General features: G+C 38.1%; 1 protein-coding gene across 1 annotated transcript in view; it reads left to right on the plus strand.

The window, feature by feature from the left end:
• The window catches only part of LOC145764486 (podocan-like), a 65,411-nt gene that overhangs the window by 33,601 nt on the left and 10,280 nt on the right, over window positions 1–21,530 (plus strand). The window contains exon 3 of the mRNA XM_082576100.1: window positions 19,362–19,504. Within this exon, the coding sequence (XP_082432226.1) occupies window positions 19,362–19,504 (143 nt within the window). The remainder of the gene's footprint in view (window positions 1–19,361; window positions 19,505–21,530) is intronic.

Raw genomic sequence — 21,530 nt, forward strand, 5'->3', positions numbered from 1 at the left:
CTCAGACAAAAGCTCGGTCTTTAATCATCAACAACAATGCCACACCGACTTTGAATTTACTATAATTGCCCGAGAAAATGACGCGGTAAAATTACGTTTCAAAGAGGCCATATTCATCAGCAGACAAAATCCTAAAATCAACAACCGTGCCGAAAGGGAAGAACTACGTCATCTAATCTACTAATCAACTGAAAACAAATTTTGCAACAAAAAACGCCTAACAACACAGAAACTCAACAACCAGCAGCCTCAAGCTAAACGAAAGAACCACACTTAAGAACCACTCACTGACTTCAACACCATTCATCATAGCACATGACTAGGGAACTGTGTTCCGAAAGCTAGCGCAACTTACTATTGCCACAGAAAACTCGCAGCATCAGGCTAAATCTACCTTGTGAAGTAAACTTTTTATTGATTGAGGTTGTAGTTAGAAAGCTATACTCAGATAAGCAAGTGATGATTTTGACTAGCAGTTAATAGTCTGGGAGCCTACGACAGAAGATTTCACCCCATAAGGTACAAAAGGTTTGACCCCTTGAAGTTACTGGGGTCAACCATGTCACTCACAAAAAGTATGGAAGATTGACCGCACCGGGTGGATCTGGACCCTAGAGCCCCCTAAAAAGCCCAAAAAAGGGGTTAATTTCACCCCATAAGGTACATGAACCAAACTTGGTGAAAACGAAGTTCTATGTCAAGACATCACAAAAATATCAAATTTAACAATATTTTCGAGTGGAAAGGTGATGTAAGACCTCCCCGAAAGTGACCCCCCAGGGGGTTAATTTCACCCCATAAGGTACATGGACCAAAGTTGGTCAAAACGAAGTCTTATGTCAGGACATCACAAAAATATCAAATCTAACAATATTTTCGGGTGGAAAGGTGATGTAAGATGCCTTCAAAGTGACTTCCCTTAATGTGACCCCTTCGGAAGGTTTATTTTACCCCATAAAGTACATGGACCAAACTTGGTCAAAATGAAGTCTTATGTCAGGACATCACAAAAATATCAAATCTAACAATAGTTTTGGGAGGAAAGATGATGTAAGACTCCCCCAAAGTGACCCCGCCAGGGGATTAATTGCACCCCATAAGGTAGGCTACATGGACTAAAGTAGGTTAAATCGAAGTCTTATTTCACGGCATAACAAAAATATCAAATCTAACAATATTTTCGGGTGGAAAGGTGATGTAAAATGTCATCAAAGTAATCCTCAGAGGGTTTATTTCACCATAGAGTACATGGACCAAACGTGGTCAAAACGAAGTCTTATAGGACACCACAAAATATCAAATCTAACAATACTCTCAGTTGGGTAGATGATAAAAGACCTACCCAAAAGTGAATCTCCTCCTATAGTTTAATTTACTTCATCCCTTACTCGAACCAACCTTGGTGTAACGAAAGTGCTATGCAAGGACAGTACGAATGGATTAAATTTAAAAATATTTTTATATAGGTTTTGGTGAAATACATTCACAAGCTGTCCCATGATGCATGAAATGGAACTATAGCCTACTTTACAAAAATTTTTGTATAAATCATATTCAGTCAATCGAAAAAAGGCAACAGGACATGACAATACATGGCTTTGTAACACCAAAAACAGAAAGTACATAAGAAGCATATAGGCTACAGTAGCCAGAAAATTGATCCAAGATCTTGATACGACCACTAAATGTTGACTTAATCGAACAACTGACTATCCAAATCAAAACGTTTCAAAATGAATCATTTGGAACGTTAATTCAGGCAGTAATGAACATTTTCCAGCTGCTACAATAAATAACCCAATAAACCCAATGTAGTAAATTTTTGTTTTATGCCATTTGCTTCATGTCTCCAATCAGTTATTGTAACTGTTCATTCATAAACAGAGATTGTTTGTGTAAATGTAAGCGGTCGTTTCTTTATTCTTCATTGTCACTGCTGTCGCTTTCACTTTCTTCGTCTTATTCTTCAGATTCATACAATTCTCCTGTTATATACAGAAATAAAGCAAGCTGTCTGCGATGTACCAGCCCCAACCAATGTGGTTATCCGCACGTCTGACACTGACTGTCTTGTCATTGGCCTAGGTTGCTATGAAACTTTTGATCCTTCATTAAAGATATGGATAGAAGCTGGCTTGCAAAGCAATCCATAGGCTATCATGCCTTTACATGTTCTGATACCACCTCGTCATTTAGCAGGAAAGGAAAAGTGCGGCCGCTGAACTTACTCCAAGGAAACCACGAAGCGCAGGCAGCTTTCAGCCAACTCGGACAAGACAAAGATATTTGTGAAGACACTATCATTGCAATAGAGAACTTTGTGTGTAACATGTACAAAAACAAGAAAATTAATTATGTCAACGAAGTCCGTTTACAAATGTTTTTAGACAGCTACAAACCCAAAAAAGAAAATGAAAGGATATCATGCATACAGAAGCTACTGTAGATAGTAGTTACCACTTTGTTCACGAGTACTTCTCCAGAAGACAAGGCGCACACATCTCATCACAAGACGGTGGTTATCTTCAACTAGAAGTGAAGAAGCAGCAACATCGCTGCTAGAGTATGGCTGGAAAGAAGAAGGGGGTTGTTATAAAGTGATGTGGTTTGAAGGTAAAGCTTCACCTACATCTTTAGATGTCTCTGCGTGGAATCTGATCTCATCCAGGAAAGTCAAGAAGAAGGTAAACAACATTGGATGTCGCTTGGGTTACCCTTTATAAATATAAAACTTTCTCCTGTTCTATTTGTCATTTACTTTCTTTCTGCAAACATTAGCCAATAACTGGCTGTAAAGTTTCGTTTTAGGAACCTGCATGGCCATCTAAAGATACGGCCTGATTTGTCACATTTTGCAGAAATTTCCAGGTTTTTCTAACTTTGGGCAAACGTTTAAATAAATTTTTCTAAAAATTAGATTTTTACGCTTTCTTTACTCTTTTCCCCAGATGACACGATAGGTTTTAACATCTTCACATGTTGAAAAACAAAGAAAATTTGATTTCGAAGATTTTAGTCAGACTGTTAATTTTCAATAACAGTCTGATTTTGCGTTTTTCAACTTAGTTTTTCTCATTTGCTACTGCTTCCACAAGGCAACAAAAAAGTTTTATGTCATTAGGAAACCGCAAAAAGTAAAAACATCTCAAAAAATGTCAGTCAAGCACTAGCAGTAGCTGTAATCAAAATCTGCAAAATGTGACAAATCAGGCCAATAGTTTCTGATATCTTGAGAAAAATGCCTGGGTGCACTAAATAACTAATAAATGTTGAACTTTTTCCAGTTAATAGTAAGTTGCAATGTTGCATTATTCGAAGAAAAATAGACGTCTGTAAAAGATAATAAAATTACTATTGTATGTTATGCATATCTGTAGTGCATGATAGCAAATGTTTCGTACAGTCTTTATTTCTCTGTATATAACAGGAGAATTGTATGAATCTGAAGAATAAGACGAAGAAAGTGAAAGCGACAGCAGTGACAATGAAGAATAAAGAAACGACCGTTTACATTTACACAAACAATCTCTGTTTATGAATAAACAGTTACAATAACTGATTGGAGACATGAAGCAAATGGCATTAAACAAAATTTACTACATTGGGTTTATTGGGTTATTTATTGTAGCAGCTGGAAAATGTTCATTACTGCCTGAATTAACGTTCCAAATGATTCATTTTGAAACGTTTTGATTTGGATAGTCAGTTGTTCGATTAAGTCAACATTTAGTGGTCGTATCAAGATCTTGGATCAATTTTCTGGCTACTGTAGCCTATATGCTTCTTATGTACTTTCTGTTTTTGGTGTTACAAAGCCATGTATTGTCATGTCCTGTTGCCTTTTTTCGATTGACTGAATATGATTTATACAAAACTTTTTGTAAAGTAGGCTATAGTTCCATTTCATGCATCATATGGAACAGCTTGTGAATGTATTTCACCAAAACCTATATAAAAATATTTTTAAATTTAATCCATTCGTACTGTCCTTGCATAGCACTTCCGTTACACCAAGGTTGGTTCGAGTAAGGGATAAAGTAAATTAAACTGTAGGAGGAGATTCACTTTTGGGTAGGTCTTTTATCATCTTCCCAACTGAGAGTATTGTTAGATTTGATATTTTGTGGTGTCCTATAAGACTTCGTTTTGACCACGTTTGGTCCATGTACTCTATGGTGAAATAAACCCTCTGAGGGTTACTTTGATGACATCTTACATCACCTTTCCATCCGAAAATATTGTTAGATTTGATATATTTGTTATGCCGTGAAATAAGACTTCGATTTAACCTACTTTAGTCCATGTAGCCTACCTTATGGGGTGCAATTAATCCCCTGGCGGGGTCACTTTGGGGGAGTCTTACATCATCTTTCCTCCCAAAACTATTGTTAGATTTGATATTTTTGTGATGTCTTGAAATAAGACTTCGTTTTGACCAAGTTTGGTCCATGTACTTTATGGGGTGAAATACACCTTCCGAAGGGGTCACATTAAGGGAAGTCACTTTGAAGTCATCTTACATCACCTTTCCACCCGAAAATATTGTTAGATTTGATATTTTTGTTATGCCGTGAAATAAGACTTCGATTTAACCTACTTTAGTCCATGTAGCCTACCTTATGGGGTGCAATTAACCCCCTGGGAGGTCACTTTGAGAGAGCCTTACATCATCTTTCCTCCCAAAACTATTGTTAGATTTGATATTTTTGTGATGTCTTGACATAAGACTTCGTTTTGACCAAGTTTGGTCCATGTACCTTATGGGGTGAAATAAACCTTCCGAGGGGGTCACATTAAGGGAAGTCACTTTGAAGTCATCTTACATCACCTTTCCACCCGAAAATATTGTTAGATTTGATATTTTTGTGCTGTCTTGACATAAGACTTCATTTTGACCAAGTTTGGTCCATGTACTTTATGGGGTAAAATAAACCTTCCGAGGGGGTCACATTAAGGGAAGTCACTTTGAAGGCATCTTACATCACCTTTCCACCCGAAAATATTGTTAGATTTGATATTTTTGTGATGTCCTGACATAAGACTTCGTTTTGACCAACTTTGGTCCATGTACCTTATGGGGTGAAATTAACCCCCTGGGGGGTCACTTTCGGGGGGGTCTTACATCACCTTTCCACTCGAAAATATTGTTAGATTTGATATTTTTGTGATGTCCTGACATAGAACTTCGTTTTCACCAAGTTTGGTCCATGTACCTTATGGGGTGAAATTAACCCCCTTTTTAGGCTTTTTAGGGGGCTCTAGGGTCCAGATCCACCCGGTGCGGTCAATCTTCCATACTTTTTGTGAGTGACATGGTTGACCCCAGTAACTTCAAGGGGTCAAACCTTTTGTACCTTATGGGGTGAAATCTTCTGTCGTAGGCTCTCGGTCTATAATCAGGTAGCCATATTTTCTTCATTTACCTGTAGTCACGTGGTCGAGGATACTTCGAACACAACGGCCGAAGTATCCCCGTGGAAAAAATCAAACTTAAACAAAATCTTATTTTCAGATCTTTTGAATAATTTATTGGATTTTAAAGACATAATGGTTCGGACATATTAAAGAAAAACAAATAGTCTGTATTAACTGTCAAATCAACTCAAAACGTCTGCATAAAATTGCTGTCCGAGATGACCCCAGGCATGTCCGAAATTACCCCGGTACCGGGGTGACTTCGGACATTTGAGAACCGTAGAAATTATGCTTTTTATAAGCATTTCCGGTTTTCTGAAACGAACGATACTCCTACCCTTTTTTGGCAAAGCTTTAAGGTTTACAACAAAATAACATTTACGAACTTGCTGTGTAATTTAAAAAAAATATGGGCTGTTTTCAAAAAATCGTCCGAGCTATCCCCGGTCTCCCCTACATGTGGTACATAAAAGATATAAAAAATGTTTGTCTCAGTTATTAATTTGAATACAACCACATCAAGATAACACTTTGCCAAACACACTTTGAGCGAATTCAACAGAACGCATCTTGTGCGAATTAATATAACCAGAAAAACTGTCGCAATCGCCGCTTTTCTCTACCAACACCAAGAGTCTTGGTCTTAATCCAAGACTAAAACGAAAAAGAAAGTCGCATGATGCGACAGGCCGAAGTCAGAAATTTCAATTGTGACGTATTCGGCTCTTCAACAATGGCTGCTTTGACACTAATAATAGCCATGCATTTACGCAAGATCACAACGTGGCTGCGAAAACAAACTACTACAATGCGACAAAAAGACTATAATTTATCTTTATCAAGATGAAATATATGAAGAAAAAGTTTAATTAAGTCATTGTAGTAATTAAAATTGTCAAGCTATTTTAGGATTATTTTTGTATATAATTGCTTCAGGCTTTCGCGGCCGCACAGAAAGTTGTTTTTGGGCCGCATGCGGCCCGCGGGCCGTAGTTTGCCCACCTCTGGGCTACCGTATATAAACCATAAAAGCTTCTTATCCAGAATGATGATCAGAGCTTTCCCTTTGTTTACAAAAAATATTTAATGTCAAAGCTATCAATTGCACAAGACTTTCTCAAAGTCAAAGCTTAGTTACCAACTGCACAAGCTCTATCTGCCACAATCAGAGCTTTTTACAATCACCAATACAGTCTAGTCTTTCTATTTTATGCAGACTATGAATGTAAAAAAACGACTAATTTTCAGGCTGGCATAGCTATCAACTGACCATGCCCAAATCTTCCTCAAAACTATAGCTTTGTTACCATTACCAATATTGTACATCGTACAAGCTTTGCTACATTTAAAGTAAAGACGCCCCTTTGTTGGCGACACGAGAATCTCATCCACGTGGTCAAGTGAAATCAGTGAGCGAGACTGCTCTCAGGCTCAGTACACAGGTAGGCACTTTAACGTAGGACAGGTTTCCTCGTGAATCAGCTGTTTGCAGTCATGTGACTCATGCCATTATGATTGTAACCTTATAAACTCAATTGATTACAGCCTTTAAGACCTTCTTGCACTCAGTTCAGTTGCAGAAGAAAAAAGAACATTAGCAGAGAGTGGGAATCGAACCCACGCAATCGAAATGACTATTCCCTTGCCCTAACCCTAACCCATTAGGTCACGCTGCTGTGGCGATACATTCACTTAATTTTCTTTGTATCAAAAATCTTTGGAGAAGATCGGATCGAGAAGATCGGAGAAGATCGGAATATCACGTGCTGAGTCGCATGACTGAAATCAGCTGATTCGCACGGAAAACTGTCCTATGTTAAAGAGTCTACCCAGTACACATTGAATAAGTGCAATGCTGCCACAGCAAATTTGGAAAAAGCACAAGATTTAAGAAAAAAAAGCACAAGATTTGGATACAAAAGCACAAGATTGCGAAATTGAACCTTTCCGCCTCGTTTTGTGCCAATTTGAAGAACAACATGACTCTGAAATCAACAATTTAGAGAAGATACCGTACATGCTTACTAAATCATTGATCTCTTTCAATTAGTGGTATTTAGGCTAATTTATATCACAAATCTTACAAAGGCTACATATCAATCAGTTTTGTCTTCTTGTATCGAACTTTTAAACGTAGTATCATTCAACCTAGGGTTGGTAGAAGTAGGGGATTGCTCACTCAAAAAGAATGTGGACAACTGGAGGGTCAAAGTGTTATGACAAAATTTGGTACCAAGACAGCTTGACGTTTACCGCCACACGTTGCATACCAAGGTGCAGCGTATGTGATCTGGCTGCGTGTGCATAAAATGTGTATTGCCAAAATAAATGTATGAAAATATGTGATATCATGCTTGTGTAATGCTATACTAGTCATAAAAATGCAGCAATAGATTTCACGCTACAGTGGTAACAGTAGTTAACCTCACACTGCTGTAGCAAGGTTCTGTCGATGTTCTAGCATCCTAAACCTCGCGCAAAATGTAGCATTCCATTTGTTAAAAATGAATTTACGTAAAAGCAAACAAGACTTTTTGCAGTTCTGTCAATTTTTAAATTTTGCAGTAACTCTCCAGCTGTCCATGTCGCAAGAAAAATCAATAAAGCGAGTCGTCCCGTTATTCCACTGTCCCTAATTCAACCATTGACGATTAAAAGGCTGTTTAAGTGTTTATACCACTTCTTTGTTTTGGGACTTGGTGAATGATTGTCATTATTTGATGCTGATGTAGGCTTACTCTTTTTGCTGCTCTTGTTATCTAGCAACACAACCTCCGAGTCTGGCGACGAGCACATACCGTATGTACTCTCTTCAGATCAAATTTTTAGCTAATCTTGTCAGGCTTGATAACTCAATGTGTAAAATTGGTCAATATGCCTAAGTACGGTACCAGAAACCTTACCGGCGTAATTACCAAAACCTTTTAGTGCTAGTCCTTAATTCTCTACCAACTCAAACCATGGTTGCAACGGTTAATTTGACTTTGATTAAAAAACACAAGATTTAGCCAAAAATCGATCGGAAAGCACAAGAGCACAAGATCAAAAGTAAAAACACAAGATCTTGTGCTAAAACACAAGCCGTGGCACCACTGAATAAGTGACAGCATATCAATCGTTTTTTTGACATTGATTCAGCGTCCGCAGACAAGTTAGCACTCAGCAGCCACACAGACACAGCGCAACTTAATGATAACATCACCACAATCATGCTGCTGTGTCAAGCGTTACAAATTCGATCAAGCTTACAAGTTGTTTTAAATTTTCTTGACCTGCACGCAGTTTTTGAGGTTAGTCCTGAAAAAATGTTTTCAAAAATATTGCAACACATTTTAATATTGTTAAACGTGAAAATTAAAAAGGCTGTTGTTGAATACAAGAAAAAAATGAAGACCTGGCAACTTGAATTTGCAACCACGTTTTTATGTTTATCGCTTGTTAGTTATTTTATCAACGTCTGCGGACGTTGAATCAATGTAAAAAGAACGGATTATGCTAGCTGGGTATTGGAGGTGCCAAAGCTTAAACTTCCTGGAAGTGCCCTCTGAATCACAAGATATTTATTGCACTAAATTATCTGAAGCAATTGAATATGAACAAAAGATTTATATCATAGCGCGTTGTTGGTGCAAGAATATGCTAAAGAAACTGTGTTTTTTCACTAAACCACACGAAAGAGTCATTTAGGGATTGTTTTGTTGGCTATTAATATTTTCAAAGCATAAATCAAGTGAAGCTGAAATGAAGTGTCAAGATTTTTTTTGACCAGATGAAAACAAAACTGCAATTGTTGGCAACATGTTGGACATAATTGCCAACCTTGTGCCTACACATCCAGCATATAGCCAACGTTGCAATTGTTATTTTGTAGAAACGTCTAGGCTGATGGAAACTTTAAACTGTTTCTATATCAAGCACGGAATCGCGTTCGCGTTTTGTTGCTCCTACCTTTTTCTTGACCTCTACTCCGTTTGGCATAAACAAACTGAAATGAATCTACTTTGTTGGCAAAACGTTGGCTACACTTCTGACCAATCGTGGTCTTAAATATTCATAGTATATATGTACGGTAGTAGAAAAACAATAACAGCATTGATAGCCTATTATTAAAATTTAAAATCGTAGCAAAATGATGGTATACTGTACATTTGCTTAATTTGAAAGCAAACACCAAAATTGTTATGAATTGGCACAACGTTGGCAATGTTTCTGACCGAGGTTGGCCAATCACACAGCTGTGTTTTGAAGCAATACCACATGAAAGGTAGGCACTTTAACCAGGGATATCTAAACAAGGGGATACGAAGGCTTTTATTACGTCTGACAATAGAAGGGCTTTTGTTTATCTTAAATAATCTATGTTTGTCGTAAAATGACAATTGACACCGATAGCAGTTTAATAAATCTTGTTATGATAACTTGCATTGCGCTATTAGCATGAGGCCTGGATATTCACAGCATGCTCATGGTTGCTTGTTAATTCAACTACCCGTATACTTGCTTTACAGATCTAGCCTACCGCAGAGGTTTTGTTAAAAAAACAGCTTACTGGTAACTTTTCAACTGTCTTTGTGAACAAGTATTCTTTAAATATGCTCTACGTAACATTTGCTAACTATCTCCTGTAGCTCATTGTACCAGCTGCACTACAAAACTTTCCACGATTTTAAAATGAACCACATGTTTAAAACACTACAAACTACCGCCCTGGTAGTGTCATGAGAATAAGGCAATCGCTGCGAGCCTTCATATCCCCTTCTCTAGATATCCCTGACTTTAACAAGCAGATTTCTAATAAACCACGAACCAATCAGAAGCTACGCTGTTCATGACGTCATCAAGGTTGCGTTTAGGAAGAATAAAGGAAAAACGCAAATTCTAGCTAAATTAAATCAATGCTTTGACATCGGTTGACTTGGCGCATTGGGTGAGGGCGGTGGTAGTCATTACATGGACGTGGGTTTGATTCTCACCTCTGCTATAGCTCTTTTTTCTTCTGTAATTACCAGATAAAGTTCAAAGTAATAATAATCCATTTTCTGGCTGAATGCTGGAATGGTCAACAATTGGACAGACAACATAACATCTAATTGGTTCGTGGTTAGATTGGACAGAAGTCCATGGATTGGATATCTGCATGTTAAAGTGCCTTCCCACATGAAAAGAGGTTTGTGTTAGTAATTTTAAAGATTAAAACAAATAAACCTGAAATAAAATCTTTGAAACCTTTTTGAACGCATAATAAGAAATAAGTTATTGAAATTGTTGGCGTATTGTTGGCAAAATGTTGGACATAGTTGCCAACCTTGTGCCAACATATCCAGCATATAGCCGACGTTGCAATTGTTTATTTTGTGGAAACGTGTAGGCTAATGGAAACTTTAATCTGTTTCGGTATCAAGCACGGAATCACGTTCGCGTTTTGTTGCTCCTACCTTTTCTAGACCTCTTCTCAGTTTGGCATAAACAAACTGAAATGAAATTACTTTGTTGGCAAAACGTTGGCCACACTTCTGACCAGGGATGCTTCTGACCAACGCTGGTCTTAAATATTCATAGTATACAGTACTTGTACGGCATCAGAAAAGAATAACAGCATTGATAATCTATTATTAAAATTAAAATTTAAAATTGTAGCAAAATGATGGTATACATTTGCTTAATTTGAAAGCAAACACCAAAATTGTTATGAATTGGCACAACGTTGGCAATGTTTCTGACCGAGGTTGGCCAATCACACAGCTATGTTTTGAAGCAATACCACACGAAGAGAGGTTTAATTTTAAAGATTAAAACTAATAAACCCGAAATAAATTTTTGAGACCTTTTTGAACGCATAATAAGAAGTATTGAAATTGTTGGTGTATTGTTGGCAAAATGTTGGACAAAATCGCCAACCTTGTGCCAACACACCCAGCATATAGCCAACCCTGGCCCAACAATCAATATTTGCTGGCCAATTAAAGATGGGCTACTATTCACTAATCATCTTAAAACAATGAAAACTATTAATACTACAAAAAGTGCTCAATGCTAAGCAAAAAAGCAAAGCAGAGCGAATTAAATCAAATATAGTTATTACAGTCAAACTTCGATACTATGCCACCTTGCTATTATGCCACTCTCCCTACTATACCACTTTTGATCGTCACCAGCTAAATTCAATAGAAAATATATTTATTATGCCACCCCTTACCCTCGCTAGTATGCCACATCAGAGTACAGTATTACTGTATTAACGAAACAATTAACGGTAAGAACGAAACGATTAAACGATTGTAAAACGGCAAAAGTATATGTATGTGCATGTAATGTGTTCTCTCAAGTTATCTACTGTAGATCAGCCCAAAACTATGCGGAATCATCAGCTGGCGCATGTTCTTTCGGCAAATTTCGCACACCTCGTCGTCTAGCTAGCCGATCGCATCACACTGGCCTTCCCGCTTCTCAGCTGCATGAACTTCCAGACAGTGCTCCATGCCCGCTGAGCGTCCTCGAAGGAAACGATTTCCTCCTCAACAGTTATGTCATCATCTTCGCTTTCAACCGGCTCCTCGCTGCGCAACATCTCCTTCGCAATCTCATCCAGTGTGAAAGATCCACCAGTCTCGAGGCGCTCATCAGCTTCAAGAAAGTCAGACAGCTCGATCTCTTTGTTTTGGTGCATCTTTTCCTCGGCAGGCAGCGCTTTCCAGATCTCGAGCAGATTAACATCATCTGGCTCAGATTGGATTTCCTCGTACAATAATCGTACAACACAACGTGGCATTACATGGTCACGCGACAAGGCTGTTTTTACAAACTCTCGCTACTATGCCACACTTGCTACTATGCCATTTTCTCTCGGTCCCGAAGGGTGGCATAGTATCGAAGTTTGACTCTATCTGAATCTTTAACAGCCTATTTCACCTATACGGATCATCAGAAGTTCTGAAAGACATGCAAAGGCAATAAATCGGTAATTTCTGAAGAGATATTAAATATTATAACTGTAATTTAATCTTCTCTTGGATGTGGACAGCTTTGTCTGATGCAAATAAATATTATTATAATCTGCAAAAAAACCTTTAAACCTGTAATTCCTGAAAAGATATTAAATATTAAAACCATAATCCAATCTGCAAAAAAAACCTCAGAATTACCAAGGGCTACCTCCATCCGTTACCACAAAGCCTAATTAGAATGCTCAGATTGAAACCAAGCAAATTGATGCCAACACCTGTAACATCACAATAAAGCAAAATGCGATAACGTTGAAGCAATCTGTAGTAACCTGAACAAATTGAATAAAAATTTTAAAACCTGTAAAAATCAAATGAATTTTGTTTTTAAATTTGTAACCTGTGAAAATCAAAAGAAATTTATTTTATTTTGAAGTACTTGAGTTTAAATTTGTTTCTATGACGACATTTACCCACCAGTTCAGAACGCTTGTTCGGAAGGTGGCCACTATCGGCCTTTAGAATGGCCATCTTTTCAGTCATACAGAGGCCACAATTGTTTCGACCACCTCCACTATAAGGCCGAGCACAGCAGTAGCGCTCCCAGAAAAAAATTTAGGGGGAGCTAATTTAAAAACGTCGGCCAAGTGATTAGCGACAATAGTGACAGTGACAATAGGCCAATATACCCATCCCTTTGATTATTTAAAGGCACTCACGGCTCACAACTCACCCGTTGCCGATACATCAGGATTTTTTCTCTCAATCAGGCTACAAGTTGGCCTACTGAACCCCATGCTACTAGCACCTTCAGCATTCTCATTCCTACGTCTACTCTCGCAATCTTCTATAGATCTCGACTTTTTCCTCATGTATGACAAAATAGAATTAGCTTTCTGTTTGCCAGCACAAATAAGTGCGAAAACAACAACTAGCACGAAAATAGTTTGAAACAAAACACTAATTTTGTAAACAGTAAATTTGATGTGGACGTTTTTCCTACTTACAAATCATTCAAAATTGGTTTGCATTTTGAACTAAAGTCCTAAACGCCTTCGTCTCTCTGCTCAAATTCGTATACAGTTTTAAATGTCCATTTGATTTGGCATTGACGTACGGTATATCCGTATGTCCACAAGACATTTGACCACGAGAGCTTCTGAACTTTAAAAGTGCCATCAAAGACAATATCATGGAGTGTTCTTTTTGTAGGCTACAGATCGAAAATTCTCGGCTGACTCATTTAAAATTTTACGCAAAGGCAAATCTCAATTTGACACCAAAATTCAGGAAGCAGTGTTAATCAAACGCTACAACCCAAATTTAAACAAACAATTAACTTATTTGCTGGTGGTACATCCGTATGTCCACTAGACATTTCACATTTACTTGATGTAAGTATCTAAACACTCAACATTTACTTGATGTAGGTATCACGTTCCTTGTAGAGCAAATTTTTTTGTACCGTAGTTATTCATGTAGTTGCCTTTTCCTAATGTAATTTTATCTTCAAGAAGTTGAAGTTTATTGCATTTTTATACATATTTTCAGGTTCCTAATGAGGGTTTAAGTTAAACCGAAAACGTTCGACTGTTAAAACTATTTGTAAATAGCCCTATGTAAAATATAATGTTCAGCCCTGTTGTATTGTTGTGTCTTATTCATATTTAACCTGTAAGCAAAAGTTATTAATGGGGAACATACAAAAACTTCTTTGGTGGAAAGTTTAGGGAGGGCTTGAGCCCTCTTAGCCCCATGCTGGGTGCGCTACAGGAGCACAGCTATGGATGGACCATGTTATTTTAGGATCAACACCTTTGTTCTTAGGGTCCCAAACTGCCTTAGATAGTTCCGTGCTGTTTCGTTTAGACCTATCCAAGAAGGAACATTTATGGTTGGAAAAACTTTTTTTAAAAGTAGTTTCACAACAACCAATGTAATTAAGAACCTTCCGGCCGCTATAAATGGTGGCTTTGTAAACAACGGCCTTCTGCAAGCATTGCCCATTCAAAGGACAATCTGGCTTCACCCTACAATTGCAGCCAGGCTGAGATGGTTCATTATCAGCCTGCAATATTGATTTATTGTGGAAGGATATGATGTTTGCAACATTCGGAGTACAACTGTAGCTCAGCTTAATAGTATTACGGTTGAATAGTTTATGCAATCTATGATGGGGCGGAAAGTGGATGGAAATGAGTTTGAAAAATTCCTTACCAATGTTGCTATCAACTTGCAAGCTGTAAGAAGGATTAAACCATAAAATTTTTCGATTCCTTTTCCTAGATGTGCGCAATTTATTAGCAGGGTTGTAACAAACTCTCTCCGCAAAGCCACTTTTCAAAAGGGCATCATTATAAACAGATGCGGTCTTATCAAATTCATTCTGGCCAAATGATGTGGCGGACAATCGCTTTGCAATCATAGACGGGATTTGTCTCATAATGTTGGGTAGGTGGTTGGACTGGGCAGTGGACTGGACTTGGACTGGGCACAAATCATCTTATATGTTATTGGCTTATTGCACTTAATTGTATCTTTGTTTTTATTTATTTTTTCTAAAATCGTGCGGTCACACTGAGCCGGTTTCCTGTAATTTTTTACCTTGCAGAGTCTTGTGTGACATCACAATTCATTTTTGAAATTGTCTTAGAAGACTCTCAAACCAAAAAGTTCAGGAAACTTGTTTTTTTTTTAATATCTTTTCAAGTTTATTTTTCATTGCTGGCGCAAACATGTAGTGAACGGCAAAGTAACAAAAGGTAAACTGAAAAAATAACTAAAACGTAATTTGCTAGTGACGTTCGGTGGCTTAAACCGTTGGGAAAGCAACTTGGAAATATGCTGCAGCAAGGTAGTAGGCACGAAGGGCGAAACCGTCGAGCGAAGCCCGAAGGCGTGTTGCCGAAGGCTACACTTCCAGCGGGGGGTCTGGGGGGCCTCCCCCAGAAATTTTTGAAAAACACTTCCAATTTGGTGCGCTCTGAGAGAATTTCCAAAACAAATCAAAAATAAAAATCTGTCAAATTGTGCTTCGCCTATGTCGTGATCATACATCCATTTAATGTTTAGAAGTCATGAACAATCTTAATTTTAACTTTGCAGGACCAAAATCCTGTGTTAAACATGGAATAATAGTTGTCTAAATGTTTAATTCGTCATGAATGTTCATTCTAAGATATTCAGTTAGGCCTACACTACAAAAACTAACACTTAGGCCTAAACATTACAACCGCAAGCAATTTGTACAAAAGCTGGATAAGTTTGCCTCCTGCGTATAGGAGCTTAACGAACTAAATATTGCATCCGCACCTGAACGTTCATTGGCGAAGTATCGTTATATCAACGCTGTAAAAAGGGCAAAGGCGTGACTATGAAAGCTAGTAGGCTAAAGTACATGGCGAGGAGACATCAAAAAACAGCAACAAGCTTTTTGGCATTATGATGCTGTGCTGTGTACCGTGACGAGAGACCATTCTGACGAGTTAGTCTAGCCGCTCTAGCGAATGTACGCATTGACATCACTGGGTAAGCAACTTTACCATACCATAACCATAACACATCTGATTGGCTAAGCAGCTGGTGACGTTTTGCAAAACGAGTGAGGATTGGATAAAACGAAGGCGTTTTTTGACATTTTTGAACCTGGGAAAGCAACTTTGATAGTTGCTTCCCTGGAGCTTCAGTGGCTGTTTCTGACAGAAGCGTTTGCGTTCGTCGTCGTCGTGTGAGCGTCTGGGGCCGAGGGTCTATCCTTTTACCACTCCAGATTCACGATGTTCCCGGACTACACTGGAAGGCTACTAGAGAGCAGCCAGTCTTTGGTTTCATCATCCATGACACGCAGACCTTTCACTCCGTTAGGTAGCTTGAAGATGGAGCAGTCATTGATGATGTGGTCTGCAGTCTGTTTCTCGGCACCACATTCACAGGAGGAGGAAGAGGCCACTCCCCATTGGTGCATGGTTGAGCGGAAAAGCCCGACGCCCGTACGGAGACGGTTAAGGCGCACCCATGCCTGTCTTGGTAGTGTTAGACCGATGGGGCGTGTGTCAGCGTCGGGGAATGTTGAGCTGCAGAATGATGGGGCGTCTGAACTTATCAATTGCCCCTTGCAGCTGTGCCGTCCGGGTGGAGGCTCTTTGTTGACAAATTTCGTTTCTCATCTGGTTGAAGGCAGATGGTACTCACTGGATGGGGCACGAGGAACCATTTGTCGTCCAATCCTTAATCCGTCCGTTAATTGGCATTTATAGGCAAGACATGCGGTTTGGTGAGGACTTAGACTACTCACAAGCGTTACGAGTAATTCTAGTCACGAATACAGTAATTTTCAAGTTAAAATAGACGTGATAAAAATAATAAGAAGTTAAACCTAGAATTCAGTCATTATATTTTGCATAGTTTTCGCTCAGGTAAGCACTGCTTTCCTTCCTTTCCCTCACCGATCGTCACTGTAATTTGCCCATGCTTGCAACAGAAGAAATAAAAGTTTTCTCTCTCTCTATCTTTTGCATGGTTAAAACATTGATTCATTATATGAGGTAGATATAACAAAGACCGGAAGCTCCAGTCTTCGGCCGGAATTGACATTCTTTGACAGGAACATCCTGCCACTGGCCAAACTTTTGCCACCGGTGCATCACCAGAAGAGAGACTGGCCAGCTTCAAATAGGCAGAAATGGAATCGATACCTCGTTGGGTCAAATCAAACATTTCATAAAATGAAACTGATGAAAGTGAAGTCGAATGTCTAATAAACAAACTAGATGTTAAAAAATCGGATGGACCAGATGACATCTCTTCTCGAATCTTAAAGTTATCAAAAAGTATTAGTGCACCTCATTTAACTAAACTTTTTAATGCATGCTTGACACAAGGAATATTTCCTGACCCTCTAAAAGTTGCAAAAGTTATTCCTGTTTTCAAGAAAAACGCAAAAACAGATCCAACTAATTACCGTCCTATTTCCTTGCTTTCAAATATCAGCAAACTTTTAGAAAAAATCATTTACAAACGCTTGGTGAGCTTTCTAGACAAATTCAATGTGATCAATGATCAACAATTTGGATTTAGGGAAAGTCATTCTACAACGTTAGCAATAAGTAATCTTTATGAAAGACTAATTGAACTCAAAGAAAAAAATCATTACGTTTACCTGTTATTGCTTGATTTAGCAAAAGCGTTTGACTCCGTTAACCACCAAATACTTCTAAAAAAACTGGAGTGTTATGGCTTGAGAGGCTTAATAGGAGGCCTTATGAAATCTTACTTACACAACCGTAAACAATATGTTTCTGCTGATGGCTTCAAATCAAAACATGAAAATATCACATGTGGTGTTCCGCAAGGATCTGTACTTGGACCATTGCTTTTTCTGCTTTACATAAATGATTTGCCTCTTATAACAACTTTCGATTCTCAGCTATTTGCTGATGACACTGTTTTATTTACTTCAGCAACATCTATTTTGCAATTGCAACAAAACACTGAAATTGAGATGCAGCGTATCACTGATTGGTTCAATGCAAACAAATTATGCATCAACTACTCCAAGACGTTTTACATGTTACTTGAACGAAAAGGGAGATCAACTTCTAAACTAAATGTAATCTCAAACAATACAAAAATTCAAAAAACAAACAACCTAAAACATCTAGGCATATTTCTTGATAACAAACTAAGTTGGAATTATCACATTGAAGATCTATCTGGGAGATTGGCGAAAATATCTGGAATATTTTATAAAATTAGAAACTACACAAACAAACAAAGCATGTTAACATTGTAGCCTACTATGCTCTTGCATGCTCAATAATACAATATTATGGCATTTTATGTTGGAGTTCAAGCACACAAAAACTGCTCAAGAAAATTTCAACAATGCAAAATCGAATCATTCGCACAATAACCTTTAGCAACAGAAGAGCAAAACTTTCACTACTGTACCAAGATCTTGACATACTTCCTATCAGTAATTTGCATAAATTAGAAATTTTTAAATTTGTCTTTAAATTTAAAATTATGCTATTCCCTGGCTACTTTGAACGTTACTTCCAGAAAATTACTGAAGTACATTGCCATGGCACGAGAGCTTCTCAAAAAAATAACTTTCACTCACGTAGTGTCAGCTCAAGAAAAGGTCAAGGCAGTTTGAAATTCTTAAGCCCAAAAATATGGAACGATTTACCATCAGAAATAGTTGGGGTTATGAGTATTAAAACTTTCACGAAAAAACTTAGAATTTATTATAAGTTATGAATGAACTTGGTCCGTGACTGTTTTTATTGTCACAAACATTGACGATTATTTCGGATTGAACATTGTTAGTACTATACGTATAGGCTTACTACTCACGAACTTGTGCTACGTACTACTTATTAACGGCTGCAATCTTATTAACTGTACTCAAGTCGGCCTATAAACTGACTGATTTTGTTAAAGTATGAAGTTATAAACTACGATAGGCCTACTTTTAGTGTTTTTGCTTCGTCGCTTGTGTGTTTTTGCGTAGGTGTTTTTTTTCTCTTCTTTGTTTTTATGTTTTTTTTTTCTCAGGCCTACTACGTTTGGATGCTTTACATTTGTCACATTAAAAACACGGGAAGCAGCTGACTCGATGACTAATATAAACTTTCGCTGCTTCCTGTCTGTTGCTGAATATATTTGTACCGGTTTATATTTATTATTTTTCGCAGCAGACAAAATAAAAGGTTTCTCTCTCTCTTTTGCTGAACGCCTGCTATGTTGTGGTAAACATTATTTTCCGCTTTGACGGCCAAAAATACATATTAACTGAATCTGATCTAAACAAGAAGAAATAATCTACACGAAAACTGAAGCGAAGCAATTCACTAGCTGCGTTCAAAACACGCGCTCGTTTCCTTTGGTAATAGGGTACTATTTACATTTTACACTATTTGCATTTGCACCGTTCACAAATTGAAGCCTTTCATCTTGTGTAGTTTATTTTCGTATCCTTTGACAATTTTGTGTTTTCCAAAGGTAAACGTTCTTCTTCTTGGCTTCAATAAGCTGACCTCGCTTAGAAGAAACGCCTTTGTGGGGCATGAAGCTCTTAAAATAGTCGATTTATCAGGAAATGCAATGCGATATATAGAAGCTGGAGCACTCCTGCCTCTTCACAGGTAATTCCATCGATAGCTTGTCTGCATTTCTCAGAGTCTGAAAGTTCAACTTTTGAAAAAATGAGAGTAATTGATCAATTCAGTAAGATTTAACTTTGTTTGCACAACACATTTCATGTAAACAATGTCAAGTGATCAATTTTAATGTTTAATATTTCAATTATACATTACTAGCAATAAAATATATCTTCTTATTTCAGAATGAGCAATCTACCTGACAGTCAGAATGAGGTTGATTAGCCTACTAAAGAAAAACTACCTCAGTCAGCTGCAGGTGTAGGCCGACGACTTGGCGGGTCAAACTCTAGAAGGCCACAAGTACTTTTCGAGAGAAAAAAAGTATTTACTTAGCTCTTAGATCAAACTTACAGTACTCTGAGAGCTGTGCTTGTAGCCTAAGCGTGCATTTTCTGACTTTTTTTTGGATAAGTGTAGGCTACAGTACGAAAAATGGCCGCTGGAATCTGGGAGAAATTGTTTATTTGCCTTTCCATATTGCAAGTTAAATGTATAATGAGCAAACTTATAGGCAAGAAGCACGAACAAACCTTGCGGTTTTCTACCTCAACCGGTGGTGTACTGCCCTGGTATAGACCTGCCTCGGCCGACTTTGGTCAAGCTCAATAGAAGTCGAACAGAAGTCGGCAGCTTCCATTCCAATATGCACAAGTGGGATTTGGCTCTCTCATCGGCTTGCGAGTGCGGCGCGGAGGAACAAACTGCTGACCATGTTTTTGAATGTCCCATTTTACAAGGCACCAAATATCACGTGCCTTTCCATCTTTTGCCCTGAAATCTGAACATTCCTGTCATACACAAAAGAAGAATAACGTTTCTGATGAGAGGGACGAGTTAAAGATGGATACTTGCTCCTTTGGTTTGCTGTGTTTTTTTTTTATAAAGAAATTACATACTAAACTTATGACACCTATTGCAGCAATCAGCCATCCAATCACCAAGGATACCTGATGGACTTGAGTGACTTTTCTTTCTCCTGACCGTAAGAAAAGGCTTAGAAAAAAATATCAGACGACAAAGAAATATTATGTTTTTATGATCTGTCCTTGGTCTTTAAAGCTTGCATTGTGAACTGACTTGTGTTCCATGTGTGTTGCCACTGTAGTTTAGAGGGATATTTTCGTTTGAATAATGGTGTTTTTTGAAATGATTTTTTTGTAGAGCAACACTCAGAGCTCAAGGTTGAAACCTCGGGTATAACACCTTGCCGGTTCATATTTTTTGTTTCATACAAGATGAAATTTACTATCTGGCTCATCATTTGCGCGTCTGCTTCAGGAGCCGTTCACACACTCAAACACTCAACAGGTACACTACACTTACAAGGGAAACTACCCACCAGGGAGAACTGGGACGTAGCCTACTGTAGCCTACTTATCACGAGACTGGCAACTCACCGAGCGCATTGTAGGTAGTGATCTGTAGAAATTGACTGCCGCAAGCTCTTCGAGCTATCTCAAGTTTCCTCATGCTAGTAAGCAAAGTAGGAATGTGACGGTCAAGCTCAAGAGCTAGCTGTTTTAAAGAAAAGAAACAAGTAATTTTAGATTTTTTTCTTCGTCGTGATATCCATATAGGCCTACATCTCTGATTAGGGGCATGCGGAACTCTGTTTGAGAATAGGAGAGAATTGACGTGTCTTATTTGGTAACTTAAGTTGAATATGACCCATTCGTGCCAGATTTCGGTTGCGTTTTCTGGAAAAAGCAGTTTGCAATTTTTGTCGATGCTACTTGTTTGAAATTTAGACAGTATATCAATCATGATTGTGCCTCCTTGTTTGGCTGGAGGATATGTTTTGCTTCACTGAAGGTTTTTGAATAGTGAAGGATACCAGAGGAAGTTGAAAAAACTTTTTCTAAGATCTCTGATGTGTCGGCATCAGCATTGTAGGCCAACTCAGATGTATTGTGATGAGTACGAAGAGTGTTGATGGTAGAAGTTTGTTGGGTTTTGTTGTTGGCTATCTGCAATTTTTTTCCTGTTCAGCTTAGTTTGTTTTTAGCCA

Source organism: Aplidium turbinatum, chromosome 2 (genome assembly GCF_918807975.1).
Source record: "Aplidium turbinatum chromosome 2, kaAplTurb1.1, whole genome shotgun sequence".
Classification (NCBI taxonomy): domain Eukaryota; kingdom Metazoa; phylum Chordata; class Ascidiacea; order Aplousobranchia; family Polyclinidae; genus Aplidium; species Aplidium turbinatum.